At 40.9% G+C, this 16,824-nt stretch overlaps 1 protein-coding gene across 4 annotated transcripts in view; it reads left to right on the top strand.

Moving 5' to 3' along the window:
* The window catches only part of ITPR2 (inositol 1,4,5-trisphosphate receptor type 2), a 665,265-nt gene that overhangs the window by 89,573 nt on the left and 558,868 nt on the right, over positions 1–16,824 (top strand). For all 4 annotated transcript variants that reach the window (XM_033951965.1, XM_033951964.1, XM_033951967.1 and 1 more), the window contains exons 3-4: positions 5,605–5,720; positions 10,149–10,235. In XM_033951965.1, the coding sequence (XP_033807856.1) occupies positions 5,605–5,720; positions 10,149–10,235 (203 nt within the window). The remainder of the gene's footprint in view (positions 1–5,604; positions 5,721–10,148; positions 10,236–16,824) is intronic.

The raw sequence follows: 16,824 nt of genomic DNA, 5'->3' as shown, positions 1-16,824 counted from the left end.
TCTGTAATAGTGTGAATATGAGCTATCAAGGGTGTTGGACCTATGATGAGGGTTGGAGAGAGAAATAAAGCCAGCTAAACCCCAAGGGGAAAAGTTTATTTACAATAACCAAAGATATGCCTGGTTTATCTTGCAGGCTCAAAAACTAGAAATTAAACAAATTCCTTTCTACTTACATATTCCCTTCCTACAGTTTGCCCCCCCCCCCTTTCTTACTTTGTGCCTCACCCATCTTCCCACGTTCCTCAGTTCTGCTTTCCTTAAAACAGCCCAGGCTGCTATCATTTAAGGACAACTGGAGATATCTCCTGTAAATCCCTATACAGATCCTCCTCGGTTTGTTCTTGTGTTTTGCGCTTGCTTCCGTCAGGTCCATTTCCTAGGGAAGAAAGTACATTCTGATGGTTCCTTTCTGTCCTGTGTTGTACCTCATAGTTGAAGAGCTGGAGAATCAGGAAACAGAGCATTACCGTTACTAATCTAAACTAAACTAAACCTTAAGCTTATATACTTCATCTTTCTTATTTCTTGCATTTGAGTAGGTAGTTGTCCCATTATCAATGTAAATCTGTGCCCCAGCAGGTAGTATTGGAATTTCTCCAGCAGGACTGTAGCAAGGTATGTGCAGGCAGTGCGGTCACACAGGGTGCAAGAGAGACAGGTGCTAAAACTGAACATAGGCTGCAGCACAAAGTACTTCGCTGCCTCCCTTCTGTCTCTTCCCCCTAGCACACAGTGTAGAGTGTCTGCATATCCCTTTCCTGCCCCCTCATTTCCGGTGTTCCCCTCTCTTTGAGACTTCCATTTGTTGGTGATGGACCATATTCTGCTGGCACGGCAGTACTCCATGGAGCCTCCTGCTTGGGCATGTTCCAGGCATTGATGTGTTCCACCCCCCTTTGATGCACACTTTCTGTTCTTGTATAGTCAGGACGTTGCATTACCTAGATGCGCTTGAGCTGAAGCATCCACGGAATGTTGCTATGCTTGCTGGGCATAGCCTTTTCCTGCAGGTGAAGGGTTTGGAGAGGCGTGGATTCCGGAAAAAGAGGGATGGATGGAACTACTGCTTTGTGTAAGGCAGGAGGGAAGTAGACGGGCACACTCTGGGTGGGGGTGGGGGTGGGGGTGGAGGCACCATGGTGTGCAGGGAATTTATTCTTTAGGACATCTAAATGTTAAGGTATGTGTTAGAGGCATGTTTTGGGTGGGATTTGGGCAGACTCAGCACTTGAACATCTTGCAGGGATAATCAAAAGGTCTAGGATGATTCAGCGCAGCTAGTTTAGCGTGGCCGTTTCAACTCTGAATCAGCCACGATGAATCTTCGTACAACTGACTCTTGAGCTCAGGGGCATCATATCAGCACCTGACCTTGTTTGACCCCCCCAAACTAGGGATACCCCCCTTACTCTTTCCATTGCTCAAGCGCCTCCCCCACCGCCACCTCTGCATACCAAACCTATTGAAATGTTTACCAGCATGAGCAACTTCCACATCCTGTTCATGCTGGCCTCAGCTCCCCTCTGATGTGATGTCCTGTTCCTATGACTAGGAAGTGACATTGGAAAGGAGCCAAGATGGGAGTGGTTCCTGGGGATTGGAGAAGAAGGAATGTGGTCCCTATTCACAAAAGTGGTCACAGAGATGAAGCGGGAAACTACAGGCCAGTAAGCCTCACTTCGGTTGTTGGAAAAATAATGGAAGTGTTGCTGAAAGAAAGGATAGTGAACTTCCTAGAATCTAATGGATTACAGGATCCTAGACAACATGGCTTTACTAAAGGTAAATCATGCCAAACGAACTTGATTGAACTTTTTGATTGGGTGACCGGAGAACTGGATCAAGGACATATGCTAAATGTAATTTACTTAGATTTCAGCAAAGCCTTTGACACGGTTCCTCATAGGAGGCTCTTGAACAAACTTGAAGGGCTGAAGTTAGGACCCAAAGTGGTGAACTGGATTAGAAACTGGTTGTCGGACAGATGCCAGAGGGTGGTGGTTAATGGAAGTCGCTCGGAAGGAAAGGTGAATAGTGGAGTCCCTCAGGCAGATCTTGTTCAATATATTTGTGAGTGACATTGCTGAAGGGAGAGAAGGTAAGGTTTGCCTTTTTGTGGATGATACCAAGATTTGTAACAGAGTAGACACCATGGAGGGAGTGGGAACATGAAAAAGGATTTGCAAAAGTTAGAGGAATGGTCTAATATCTGGCAACTAAAATTCAATGCAAAGAAATGCAGAGTCATGCATTTGGGGATTAAGAATTGGAAGGAACCGTATATGCTGGGAGATGAGAGGCTGATATGCAAGGAGGGGGTAGAGGGACCTTGGGGTGATAGTGTCCGAAGATCTAAAGGCGAAAAAACAGTGTGACAAGGCGATGGCTGCTGCCAGAAGGATGCTGGGCTATATAAAGAGAGATGTAACCAGTAGAAGAAAGGTGTTGATGCCCCTGTACAGGTCGTTGGTGAGGCCCCACTTGGAGGTATTATGTTCAGTTTTGGAGACTGTATCTGGCGAAGGACATAGAAGACTTGAAGCGGTCCAGAGGAGGGTGATGAAAATAATAGGAGGTTTGCGCCAAAAGACGTATGAGGAGAGACTGGAAGCCCTGAATATATATACCCTAGAGCAGGGGTAGGCAATTCTGGTCCTCGGGAGCCTGAGCCAGACCAGGTTTTCAGGATATCCACAATGAATATGTATGAGACAGATTTGCATGCACTGCCTCCTTGAGATGCAAATCTATCTCATGCATATTTATTGTGGATATCCTGAAAACCTGACCTGGCTCTAGCTCTCAAGGACTGGAATTGCCTACCCCTGCCCTAGAGGAAAGGAGGGACATGAGAAATATGATTCAGATGTTTAAGTGCTTAAAAGGTATTAACGTAGAACAAAATCTTTTCAAGAGAAAGGAAAATGATAAAACCAGAGGGCATAATTTGAGAGTGAGGGGTGGGAGACTCAAGAGCAATGTAAGGAAATTCTTCTTTACGGAGAGGATGGTGGATTCTTAGAATGCTTTCCCGAGAGAGGCGGTGGAGAGGAAAACAGTGATGGAGTTCAAAAAAGCATGGGATGAGCACACAGAATCTGGAATCAGAAAATAATAGTAAATATTGAAGAACTAAGGCCAGTTCTGGGCAGACTTGCATGGTCTGTGTCTGTATATGGCTGTTTGGTTGAGGATGGGCTGGGGAGGGCTTCAATGGCTGGGAGGGTGTAGATGGACTGGAGTGAGCTTTGATGGAGACTTCAGTAGTTGGAACCTAAGCATAGTACCGGGCAGAGCTTTCAATTCTTGTCTAGAAATAGCTAAGAAGAAGAAAAAAAAATTAAATTGAATCAGGTTGGGCAGACTGGATGGACCATTTGGGTCTTATCTGCTACAAAGTAACATCTACTATGTTACCATGTTACATTTTCTGTATCTCAAAAACTAGAGTTGATAGGAGAAAACTGGTGCCATTTTTGGAATCAGCAGGCCAAATATATCCAGGAACAGGTCTAACATTTGAGGCACCAAAATGAGTGTTGGCCAGTGTTATTTGAAAATCCACATACCCAGAACTTGGCCTTCTTCAAAACACTGAAAGCTAATGTACTGTCATATATGTTTAGTCAGCAACTGTCTAAAATTACACTTGTGTCATGTGTAAATCGCATTGTAATTGGTGCCTACTCTTTCTGAAATCACAAAGGGATTGTTGAAAGTGGATTTAATATTATTTATATCAAAAACAATATTCAACATATTTTATGTGTTTGGTTGATATATATATATTTTTTTATTAATCTTTATTCATCTTAATGTGGATAGGCCTCAACAGAATATGGAGATTTTGTTAGATACCTGGCAGGGGTTGCCCCTTTCTTTAATGGGTCGCATCTGCTTTGTTAAGTTATTTATCTTTCCTAAATGGTTGTATATGTTACAAACTTTGTCATTATGTTTATTCAAGAGGTATTTAAAGATCTTTTATAAAAAAATTACTAATTTCTGTTGGGCTGCTAAGAAACCTAAATTAAAGATGACATATTTGCTAGGTAATTGGAATAGAGGGGGGTTGGGCTTGCCGGATATGCAGATTTATAATTATGCGTGTTTGCTTCGTCATTTGGGTAATTGGGTAAATATGACAAGCATTTATACTCCACTTCAGATGGAACAGGAGTTTTTAGCTCCTTATGATATATTTGCGTTACTACATAGTGCGCGAAATGCGTTACCATCTTATATTCGTTCAAGTGTCGTATTTAATACTTTACAGAATGTATAGCGTTGGTTTGTGCAATTATTGGGAGGAAATCCAATGGTTATTGATCTCTTACCTGTGCAGGGTAATCCGGCTTTTCTTCCGGGTAGAGATTCTAGGGAGTATAGATTATGGGGTGCAAGAGGAATTTTAAGATTGGAACATGTACTGGGAAATGAGGGGGAACTATTGAATCGTACTGAATTAATGGCTAAGGTGGGAGAAACTTGGGGAACCCAATTTGCATGCATACAAGTGGAACATTATGTGAGATCTCTTGACAGAGTGCAGTTGAGTATGCATTTGGGTGTTAGATTGAGAGAGTTCTTTGCTCAGGAGGAGGGGTTGTCTCTTTCGGTGTCTTATATTCATTCTATGTTGCAAAAATTACAACCAGACAAGGACTATCAGAAAATTAGGGATAAATGGGAGAATGAATTACAACTTAATTTGAGACATTGGGATGTTGCCCATACTTTAAGTGCGACACCTGGGGTGACATCTTGTTCATGGTTAAGAGAAACATATTATAGGGTTACATTACGTGCCTATTACACACGAACACAATTGTTTTTATAGTGGAGGTCTTCCTACTCCTTTGTGTCATAAATGTGGGAGGGAAAGTCATACATTAGGTCATGCATTTTGGTTTTGTCCCATAATTCAGCACTTCTGGAAGCGAATAATAAATTATATGTAAAAAATAATTGGAAGATCATTGCGCTTCACTCCTTTCTTTATTTTGGATTTGCCAGAAGCTCTTGGCCATTTACCAAAAGGAAATAGGGTCTTGTGTAGAAAAATGAGTCTCTTGGCTAGAAAATGTATATTACAAAATTGGACGATCCCTGATCCTCCGAGGTTCTGGCATTGGCGGAACCAATTACATCAGTTGGCCATTTGGGAAGCTAGAGATACAGGAATTGTGAGAAAGCGAAAGATGTTATTTATACAAATTTGGGATTCATATTTGCAAGATTTGCATCCTAAAATTACATAAAGAATAACCCCCTCCTACTATTACTTATGCATGTATATATAAACAAAGAATACAACAAAGAAATAACCCTCCCCACCCAACCTCCCACCCTACCCTGGATGTGTATAGAAATTCACTAAAAGTAAAAATAAGAGACAATTATGATGAAGTGATATAAGACTTCAAGGGGCCCTACACCAATTTAAATGTATTACTATGCCCTAACATATCGGCATATATTTTAAATTATGCTGTTTTGCACAATTCATTTTATTTTTATTACAATTATGACTGCAACAATGTCAAAGTATGTTCAAAATTTCTTCATTGGTCACAGTATGTATTTTTCTGCTTCTTACAGATTGCCTCTTCAAAGTATGTCCTATGAACAGATACTCTGCACAGAAACAATTCTGGAAAGCAAAACAAGCAAAGCAAGGAAATAACACAGAAGCAGCCCTGTTGAAAAAACTACAAGTAAAAAATCCGTTGAAACTTTCCCTTCTGCCCCCTTTTCATGTCTTCTTCCCACTCTCCTTCCATTCCCTCTTGCTGACCCCCTCTTTTTCTTTACTCTCCCATGCCTCCTTTCTTTGTTTTCACTGTTATATATCACTTTGCTACATCTTTTAGCACTAATGACAAGTATAGAAAATATCAGAAATCAATCAATCTAGAATTTGTCTCCTCAGAGCCATGAGTGTATCATGGGAAGAAGTGTCCCACCATCGGACCAACATTGTTGGTTATTAATGATTCTCTTTGTAAATATATTTCATTTTCTCCTTCTTTCTTCTTCTTTTAACAATGTCACAAGCTAATGTTTTGACATTGATATTCAGTGTTCTCAGAGCAATGACACAAGCTCAATAGGAAGAGGCAAAGTGAGATGAAAAGGTTATGCAGGGCTGAGAGATATTATAGGGAAAAGGATTGAGAAGCAGGAGATGCCTTCCCTATTTATGAAAATCATGTACCCCTCAGGAAGTAATGATTTTTATTTAAAGTAGTTATAATAGTTTTCAGCAGTTTCTTAGGCCAGCTCTATATATCTGAGCTGCCAGTGAGAATTAATCTAGGATAATTAGACTCCACAAACATCTTCTCCTGATCCAGATACGGGCCACTTATATACCTCAGCCACTGTATCAGTTAGCCGACTAATTCATTCAACTACTCTAACATCACATGCTTAAGACTGGAGAATGTCAGCGAAGAAAACATGAAATTTCTTGTCTTTTTCATTCTTCTTTCTCCCTCTACAATTCATACCAGGTGCACTGGAAATTTTATGGACTTGGTTTTGTTTTATGCTTACCCTCCAATTCCATCTATAACGAGAGTGCTATACAAGGTCCAGCAAACTTGTTGCACAGTGATTCTGGTAGAGCCCTTCTGATCTTGATAGGAATGGCTCCCTCTACTCTGGAACCTCACAGTTATGACGCCATGCAAATTGCTCTATTTTCCAAAACAGATCACTCAGTAAAAAGGTCATCCGGACCTCAAGTCTCTGGCCTTCATGGACTGGAAATTGAGTAGTCTTTAGCTTATAGTTTGGGCATCCGCACCTCATTCTGGATGTCCTCATAGCTGTTTACAAACCTGATACTAAATGAATGTATGCTTTAAAAATGGAAGCGATGCTTTGCTAATGGCATTGACCATGTGTACTACTAGCCGTATTGTCTTGACCTTTAAACCTCTTCTCTTGGAGTACATCTCATTATACTGTCTGCTTACCATGCTTCAGTAATCTTCAGTCCCAGAATTTCAGCTGGCAACTCGTTTCATGAAAGATTCCATTACAGAAACTCTCTCTGCCTTTGAGACTATAATCCTAGTCCTTGCTTCCCTATAAACTCTCTTTTTAAAAGTCTAAAAAGTATCTCTCAGATTTCTATTTGGCAAGCTGCTCTTCCTTGTAGCAATCACTTCAACTAGAAGGGTCAGTGAACTTTTGAAGCATTGATAATATATGAACCATATGTGCAATTCCATCATCACAAAGTTATTCTTCAGACACATCCAAAATTTGTTACACCTTTTTGTTTTGAGTCTCATTCAAAATCTCGAGAAAAGGCTCTTTCTTCATGCTTTAGATTGCAAATGGGCTTTTCCCTGCTACTTGAAAAGACCTGAATAATTGAGAAAGCTGATTCATAGTAAATGTTGTCAGATATTTGCACAGTTCGGCCAATCTGGCTAACAGGGTGGTTAGAGTAGAATCGCACAGGTTCCACTTCTTCATGATTTAACACTGGTATACATCTCTTTCTCTTCCTGCCTTAGGGGCACCAGCCTTAGAAGTCTGCCCAACATTGGTCCTATTGCTCAACTGCTGGAGTTGCTGTCAAAGCCCACTCCAGCCTTGATTCTTATCTGTGTTTTCCATTTATAGGACCCATATTGTAGAAGTCTGTTTGACATTATTTCTGTATAGTGATCCTCTGTGTTTGTCCATGCATTGTTAAATTCTGTCATTGTTTTTGTCTTCACAACCTCCTGTGGAAGGGCATTGCAGGCATCCACCACCCTTTATGTGAAAAAGTATTTCCTGACATTGCTCCTAAATCTCCCACCCTGCAACTTCAACTCATGTCTCTGGAAAAGATTAGTTTGCATATTAATACATTTTAAATATGTAAACATCTGTATCATGCAGTCACAAGCTAATAATGGGTGTAGCTTATAAGGAAAGATAAGTTTCGTTTCTCATGAAAACAGAGAGGGGGTGGGAAATTCCACAGCCAGTAGTCATAGTTACAGATAACAAAAAGAGACAATGTTTTTGTGATTTCTGCATAGCAAAATAAACTTATAAAGAATATACCCTTACAATTTGTTCAGGTCCCTTTGTAAGTACTCATAGTCCTCTTTAGTCCCAACTCCAGTAAATAGTTTGGTGTCGTCTGCAAATTTTATTACTTCGCACTTTGTCCCTATTTCTAGATCATTTATAAATACATTGAACAGCAGCGGTCCAAGTACCGACCCCTGCGGAACACCACTCGTGACCCTCCTCCAGTTTGAGTAGTGGCCCTTTACTCCTACCCTTTGCTTTCTACCCGCCAACCAATTTTTGATCCATCTGTGTACTACTCCTTCCACCCCATGGTTCTTCAATTTCTGTAGTAGGCATTCATGGGTACCTTGTCGAAGGCTTTTTGGAAATCTAAGTATACGATGTCTATGGGGTCCCCTTTGTCCATCTGTTTGTTTATTCCTTTGAAGAAGTATAGTAAGTTCGTTAGGCATGATCTTCCCTTGCAGAAGCCATGTTGGCTTGTTTTCATCAGTTTATTCCTTTCTAGATGCTCATCGATACTATCTTTTATCAACGCTTCCGCCATCTTCCCCGGAACTGAAGTCAAACTTACCGGTCTGTAGTTCCCCGGGTCACCTCTCGATCCTTTCTTAGAGATGGGCGTAACATTAGCTATCCTCTAATCCTCCGGGATCACGCCTGTTTTCAGGGATAGATTACAAATCTGCTGTAGTAGTTCCACTATTTCCTCCTTTAGTTCTTTCAATACCCTAGGGTGGATTCTGTCCGGGCCCGGAGATTTGTCAGTTTTTACTCTATCTATCTGCTTGTGTACGTCTTCAAGGCTTACCTCCATGGATGTTAATTTTTCTGCTTGATCTCCTTTGAAGATTTTTTTCAGGTTCCAGCACGTTGGATGTGTCCTCTTTTGTAAATACTGATGAAAATAACATGTTTAGTCTATCTGCCACTTCTTTTTCCTCCTTCACCACTCCTTTCCTATTTCTGTCATCCAGTCCTCCCTTGCCGGCTGCTTCCCTTTAACATATATGAAGAACGGTTTGAAATTTCTTGCTTCCCTGTCTAGCCTCTCTTCATATTCTCTCTTTGTTCTTCTCACCACGAGGTGACATTCTTCCTGTGCTCTTTCCAGTTCTCCTCGGTTTTGTCCTTTTTCCATTTCCGGAATGAATTCTTCTTATCTCCTATCGCTTTCTTCACTTAATGTACAGGAGGTGAACCTTTTTCAAATGAAGGAAAATTTTGGAAAGAGAGGGCATAGGATGAAGTTAAGAGGTTATTATAAGCTCAGGAGTAATCCAACAAAATACTTTTTTATGGAAATGTTGGTATATATGTGGAATAGCCTCCCAGTGGAGGTAGTGGAGACTCTGTCTGTTTGAATTCAAGAGAGCGTGGGACAAGCATGTGGGATCTCTTAGGGAGAAGAGGAGATAGTGGATGCAGACTGAATGGACCATTTGACTTTTATCTGACATCATATTTCTGTGTTTCTATCTGATATAGATTTTATACTTCAGAGCTGCAGAAATTTGTTCTTAGAGATGCACAGCAGTAAATCAGTTTTACTACTGAATTTGAGTCTGTGTTCTCTGTTAGAGCCATGGCACTTTAACTCCTGTATAACTATTGTTGTAATTTTTATCTAGATGAAAGCTGTCCTTTCTTATTAGAAATAACGCATTTCAGCTTTCCTTTTGCTGTCTGACTTCCTTTGTTGATTGGGTTGCAGTAGAGCCTTGTGAGTGATTTTGTCCAAGTTAAATGAGGCAATGACTGAAATGTGAGTAAGAACTTTTGACTTCTTTCTTTTCAGTGATACTATGATAGAAGAATGTTCAGTTCCAGATGTAGATGCCAGGAAATTCACTGTATTTCTGAAAAGGAATAGTGTTTTTCATACATACCAAAATTGCTGCTTATGTGATTTCTAGATTTGGGGGATTAAAAGTCTTTAATTTGGGTGACTGAACTCCAAAGTATACAATGGTACTCAACAGCACAGTATATACTGTACCTTTTGGAAGAATAGTCATGCACTGTTCCTTAGCACTTCTATTTCAACCAATTATGATGACAATGTAATTAATCTTGGGATATGGTTTTTTTTTTAATAGCATGCAGCAGAACTGGAGCAGAAACAAAATGAATCTGAGAACAGAAAACTACTAGGTGAAATAGTTAAATACAGCAATGTGATACAGGTATGTTATTTGGGTTAAAACATTTTATCTAATGTAGTTCTCAACCCAGTCTTTTGGACAGCTCCAACTTGGCAGGTTTGCAAGGTATCTATAAGGAATATGCATGAGAGGGATTTGTGTGCACTGCCAAGTACAATTTTGTTTCATTTCAACTAATACTTGGGGGGGGGGGGGAGCATATGCAGTGTTTTCTAGAACTTTTTTTTTTTTTTTTTTTTCAATATGTAGAACTTCTTCTAAAATACTGTCTAAAAGTAGTTTCATTTAATTTGGGGGTACTATGGGAATTATTTACTACCTGTACAAAATGTAGAATTTATGTTGCTGAGAGTGTTACTGTGTTTACTTTTACGAGAAAGATGTATCAGAGTCAGGACATGTTTCTGACTATTCACTGGAAGGAGTTCCATACCTTCACTATGGAAAGTATGATTTTAAATTCCCCTTTACGCACTGCCTCTAAAACAACCTGTCATTGGCAAAATGTGAAAACATTAGGCAATTTTAATATGAGTAAATTTTATTTAACTTTCTCGATCCATTGATGATGATCTGACTACATTCTTTGGATCACAAGTGATCTTAGAAACATAGAAACATGATGGCAGATAAAGGCCAAATGGCCCATCTAGCCTGTCCATCTGCAGTAACCATTATCTCTTTCTCTCTCCGAGAGATCCCACGTGCCTATCCCAGGCCCTTTTGAATTCACACACAGTCTCTGTCTCCTCCACCTCTTCTGGGAGACTGTTCCACGCATCTACCACCCTTTTTGTAAAAAAGTATTTCCTTAGATTACTCTGGAGCCTATCACCTCTTAACTTCATCCAATGCGCTCTCATTGCAGAGTTTCCTTTCAAATTAAAGAGACTCGACTCTTGCGCATTTACATTACGTCAGAAAATGTTTGGTCACGAATATTTAGGTCAAAGGTCTCTTTTAAGCATTTCTGTCAACAATTCCAATCACTTGTCACCTCTTTTCTTAAAATAAGACTAATTTATCAAATAAATGTAACTAATCAGTCAGAGCTACCATATTTCAAAACAAAATTGTAATTTCTTCTCTAGAGCAGCCTCAACACAATGACAGAAATGTATTTATTTATTTTTCACATGTATAAACTGTCTGCAAATGCCTGCAACTAAGCGGTGTACAATATGAACATAGCCCTACCATTTGCAAAGGTGGTCCAATCACCCCCCCAAATTTTTAAACAATGCACACAAAAAATTGTTTGCAAATGTACCTGGTTATTGAAGGAATCATAATAAACAGATGAACAAAAAACACTCCTTTATGTAAAACTACCAACAGTATTGCAGATAATGCCAAAGGGAAAATATAAAGTACTGCACTGGATGGTTCCTAGGTGACTGAATCCAAGGATAGGGTTTGAATGAACCTGCCCATTCTTGTGTGTTGTAAGAGCATTGTCATCTTTGATTCTCTGTTCAATGGCAGGGAATGCCTTGGCAAAAAAATGGACTGGGGGTGGTGGGGAATCTCAGTCATTTGAAGAGGTCCCACCAGATCCAGATGCATCAAAGTCTGATTCTAAAGTTAGTGTCTTACATTTAGATTTAGTGCCATTCTATCTCATTTAAATATACATTATGCTAGTAATCAGTCTCATCTTTCAAAAACTTAACATATCTAGTTTTACACATCACATCTTGAAAGTTGCCTACTGTGTATCCAAATTTTGTGCCAAGTTTAATCACTGTAGTCATCTTTTGAGTTTGTTCCACTATCAAAATTAATCAAGTCAGCATTTATTTATTTAAAATTTTGTTTCATTTTTGCACAAATTTGTCATCCTCTCGGTATAACCAAGGCTCTGGGGATCCATTGAACCATAAAATATTCAGTACTTGCATGCAACTTAATTTGAATTAGTTTGAGTTTCAAATGTTTTAAATTCTCCCACATTGTCTGAGGATCACTCCTAAGTTGTTCAGTAAATAAAGGTAGAGTATTTAAAATTTGTGATGGGGTGGTTCAAGATGACTGCTACTGTGTGAGCTTGCTAAGATATGTTTGTTAATTTTCCTGAGTAACTTTGCCATGATGGTAAAAAGGAAGTGCAGGGTGAAAGTTTTCCCTCATGGTCCCTACCTTGCCACCTGGAGCTACAATGGTTCATTCAGCATCTTGGCTCAGAAGAAACTTCTGGTGTAGACCTGCATGAGAGACAATTGGAGACAGGTGGAATGGTTAGAAACTTGGGGTAGAACACTCTCAGCCCAGAACAGTAGGCCACACCTTGAGGTACTTTGACTTCTCGGTGCATTGGAGTCTCTCAGAAAGGAAGTGTTTGTCACATTCAGAGAGGACCTAGACCAGAGGTCATAGAAACATTGAGTATGATGGCAGAAAAGGGCCGACGGCCCATCAAGTCTGCCCACTCAAGAACCCTCCCTCCTCGAGAAACCATCTTTTAAGCATTCCTCTGGAGCGGTCCCATCGTCCCTTGAAGTCGAGCATTGTACTGGCCTCAACTACCTGGCGTGGAAGACCATTCCATTTATCAATTACCCTTTTGGTGAAGAAGTATTTCCTGGTGTCCCCATGAAATCTTTCCCCCCTGAGTTTTAGCGGGTGCTCTCTTGTCGCTGTGGGACCCGTAAGATAAAAGATTTCTTCTTCCACTTCAATGCGGCCAGTGATGCATTTGAATGTTTCTATCATGTCTCCCCTTTCTCTGCGCTCTTTGAGATAATATAAGCGTAGCCTGTTCAGACGTTCTTCGTATGGGAGATCTTTGAGTCCTGAGTAGCCATTTGCTGAATCGACTCCATTCTCTTCACATCCTTTTGATAATGTGGCCTCCAAAACTGAACACAGTACTCCAGGTGAGGTCTCACCATGGATCTATTTGATGGTAGTATAACTTCAGGCTTTCGGCTGATAAAGCTGCTTCTAATGCATCCCAGCATTTGTCTAGCCTTTGCTGGAGCTTTCTCTACCTGATTGGCAACTTTCATATCTTCCCGGATGATTACTCCCAAGTCCTGTTCTGCTGCAGTTCTTGTTAGGTTTTCACCATTCAGGGTTGTAGTTCTGCATGGATTTTCGCTACCAAGGTGAATTACCTTACATTTCTTGGCATTAAAATTAAGCTGCCAAATACTGGACCACTGTTCTAGTAAAAGCAGGTCCTGTTCCATTGTGTCGGGCATGGTTGCACCGTCAGATTCTGCTGCGCCGCCCACAACGTTGCATAGTTTAGCGTCATCAACGAATAATGTAATTTTGCCTCTAAGTCCCTGAGGCAGATCCCTTACAAAGATATTGAATAGTATCGGGCCCAAGACCGAGTCCTGCGGTACACCACTGGTCACTTCCGCCGTTTACCATCACCCTTTGAAGTCTGCCGCTAAGCCAGTCTTCTACCCATGTCGTTAGTGTTTCTCCAAGGCCCATCGTGTTCATCTTGTTCAGTAACCTATCAAAAGCCTTACTGAAGTCCAAATACATGATGTCCAGGGACTCTCCCTTATCCATTTTTTTTTGTTACCCAGTCAAAGAAATTTATCAGATTGGATTGACAAGACCTTCCCTTTGCAAAGCCATGCTGGTGGGGATCCCTTAGTCTTTCGTCATCCAGAAACGTGTCCAGTCTGGTTTTGATCAACGTTTCCATAAGTTTACATACTATTGATGTGAGACTCACTGGTCTGTAATTTTCGGCCTCCGATCTGCATCACTTTTTGTGGAGCGGAATAACATTGGCAGTTTTCCAGTCCAAGGGAACTTTTCCCTTGCTTAGGGAAAGATTAAAAAGCTCGGCTAACGGTTCTGCTAGGACATCTCTCAATTCCCGAAGTACTCTGGAGTGTAGATTATCCGGGCCCATAGCTTTGTTCACTTTTAGCTTTGATAGCTCGTGGTAGACATTGCCCGCGGTAAATGCAAAGTCCCGGAATGGGTCCTCCGAGCACCCCTTTGTCGGCAGCTGAGGTCCGGATCCTGGCGCTTCACAGGTGAAGACTGAGCAGAAGTAGTTATTGAGTAGTTCTGCTTTGTCTGCGTCTGAGTCTACGAAGTTACCGTCGGGTTTTTTTAAGCGCACAGTACCACTTGAGTTCTTCTTCCTGTCGCTAACGTATTTAAAAAAGGATTTATCCCCTTTTTTAATCTGTCTTGCTATATTTTCTTCATTCTGGAGTTTGGCCTCCCTGACTGCCGTCTTAACCTTTCTAGATTTTGTCTGATAGGCTTCTTTAGTTTCCGGCTTTTGCGATTGTTTGTGGGTTACGAATGCTTTTTTCTTTTGCTTTACTAGATCTGAGATCTCAGCAGAGAACCATTGTGGTCTATTTTTTCTGCATCGTTTGCTCAAGGTTTTTATGTATATATTGGTTGCTTCTTGCAGGGTGGATTTCAGAGCAGATCATAGTACCTCCACACCATCCGTTGTGCTTTGGTTTTGCAGCGCTTTGTAGACATAGTCCCCCATACGCTGAAAGTTAGTTCCTTTAAAATTTAGGACTTTAGTCGAAGTATTTGACCTAGTGGTTCCCTTCTTCAGGTGGAACCACACCATGTTGTGGTCGCTGGAAGCCAAAGCCTCTCCCACGGATACCTCTGTGACACTGTCCCCGTTGGTAAGCAGCAGGTCCAGGATTGCCTGATCCCTGGTGGGTTCTGACACCATCTGTTTGAGGTGTGCTCCTCGTATAGAGGTTAGTAGCCTCTTGCTGCCGCTTGTCGTGGCGGAAAGTTTGTTCCAGTCCACATCAGGCATATTGAAGTCTCCCAACAGCACTGTGTCTCCTCGCAGTGTGATGGTCTCAATTTCTTCGATTAGTTCTTGGTCCGCATCATCTTTTTGTCTTGGCGACCTGTACACAATACCAAGATACAGACTTTTGTTATTGCCCCTGGCAAGGTTCACCCAGAGGGATTCTCCCGTATACTTGATGTCTGTGATTTTAGTAACTATGATGTCCTCTCTAATGTATAGAGCTACTCCTGATGATCGAGCTGGCCTGCTTTGAAATTGGCTATCACAAACATTCCACAAACCCTGAGATCCAGGCCTATTTGGCCCTGTGGAAGGTGTTCCTGGGGTTGCCTCTGGTCTCTCGGATAGGAAGGGGTAGGGAGGGGTGTGTGTGATTGTGATGAATGCCTGGAGTGTGCCTGTTGGGGTGTTTGGATTGGGTGGTGGGGTGTGCCTGGCTCCCCGTGTGTTGTGGTAGGGGGCAGGTAGGACACGCTCTTCCACTTAAACAAAAATATTCTGGAGCCGACAGGGGTGACAGGCTGTCCTTGTTTATGGATGGTCCTGTAGATTCTTACTGTTTCCTGTTTCTGATTATTTCTTATTGTTGTTTGATGTATTCTTCTTTTGATTACCATTATATGCATGCTTGTATGTTGCATCATTACATTACATTAGGGATTTCTATTCCGCCTGTGCCTTGCGGTTCTAGGCGGATTACAATAAAGATGATATCTGGGCATTTCCAGTAGAGTTACATTACAGGAGAAGAGTAGAATACAAGTAACAGTGAAGAGTTACAATACATTCAATATCGCAGCAGATGTAACATAGCCACGGATTACAATAAAGAAGATATCTGGGCGTTTCCAGTAGAATTACATTACAGGAGAAGAGATAATTACAGATTATATTGAAGAATTATAGTACATTCAATATCACAGGAGATGTTACATAGCAACTGAGTCAATTTACTACTGGTGGAGAATAAGGAATTACAATTTGTTCTAGATTACAAAAGATGTTACATGAGCTGGGTCTAGTTTCTTCGGATGGAGAGTAGCATTATGTGCCTATAAGCGGAGGTGTATTTATTGTTTTGATGATTGCATGATGATGGTTAATTAATGTTGATGGTATGGACAGTAGGGGTGTTTAGTTTGGGTTGGATAAAGAGATTCTATTCCCAAGGAATTGATTGGGAACTCATTAGATGGCGGTTTAGATTGATGGGAGATATTTTTTGAACAGTAGTGTTTTTATTTCTTTTCGGAACTCTTTTATGTCTGTAATTTCGATCAGTAATTTTGAGATGTCGGAGTCAATATTAGCTGCCTGTGTCCCTAGTAGGTTGTCATAAAGTTTCTTACGTCGAGTACCATTGAGAGGAGGGTAGGTGAAAATGTTCTGTGTTCTCCTTCTTCTGGATAAGAGATAGTAGTGAAAACGGTTGTTTAGGTAGCTGGGTGCCGCGCCGTGGGTTACTTTGAATAGGAGACAGTAGAATTTGAATTGTGTTCTTGCTTTTATTGGTAGCCAGTGGGATTCTAAGTATGCTTTGGTAATATGGTCGTATTTGCTGAGTGAGTATATGAGTCTGAGGGCTGTGTTCTGGACGGTCTGTAGTTTTTTTATTGTGTTGATTGGGCAAGGTAGATAAAGGCTGTTGCAGTAGTCTACCATACTTAGCACGAGGGATTGGACAATTATCCTGAATTGGTCTTTATTAAAGAATTTTCTTATTTTTCTCAGATTACGCATTGTGAAGAATGCTTTTTGGATGATTTTATGGATTTGTGTTTGCATAGTGCAGCATCTGTCTAGTTGTATTCCCAGGATTTTGAGGGAACTCTGTATTGG

This window comes from Geotrypetes seraphini, chromosome 7, assembly GCF_902459505.1.
Source record: "Geotrypetes seraphini chromosome 7, aGeoSer1.1, whole genome shotgun sequence".
Lineage (NCBI taxonomy): Eukaryota > Metazoa > Chordata > Amphibia > Gymnophiona > Dermophiidae > Geotrypetes > Geotrypetes seraphini.
This window is presented reverse-complemented; position numbering and strand designations above follow the sequence as displayed.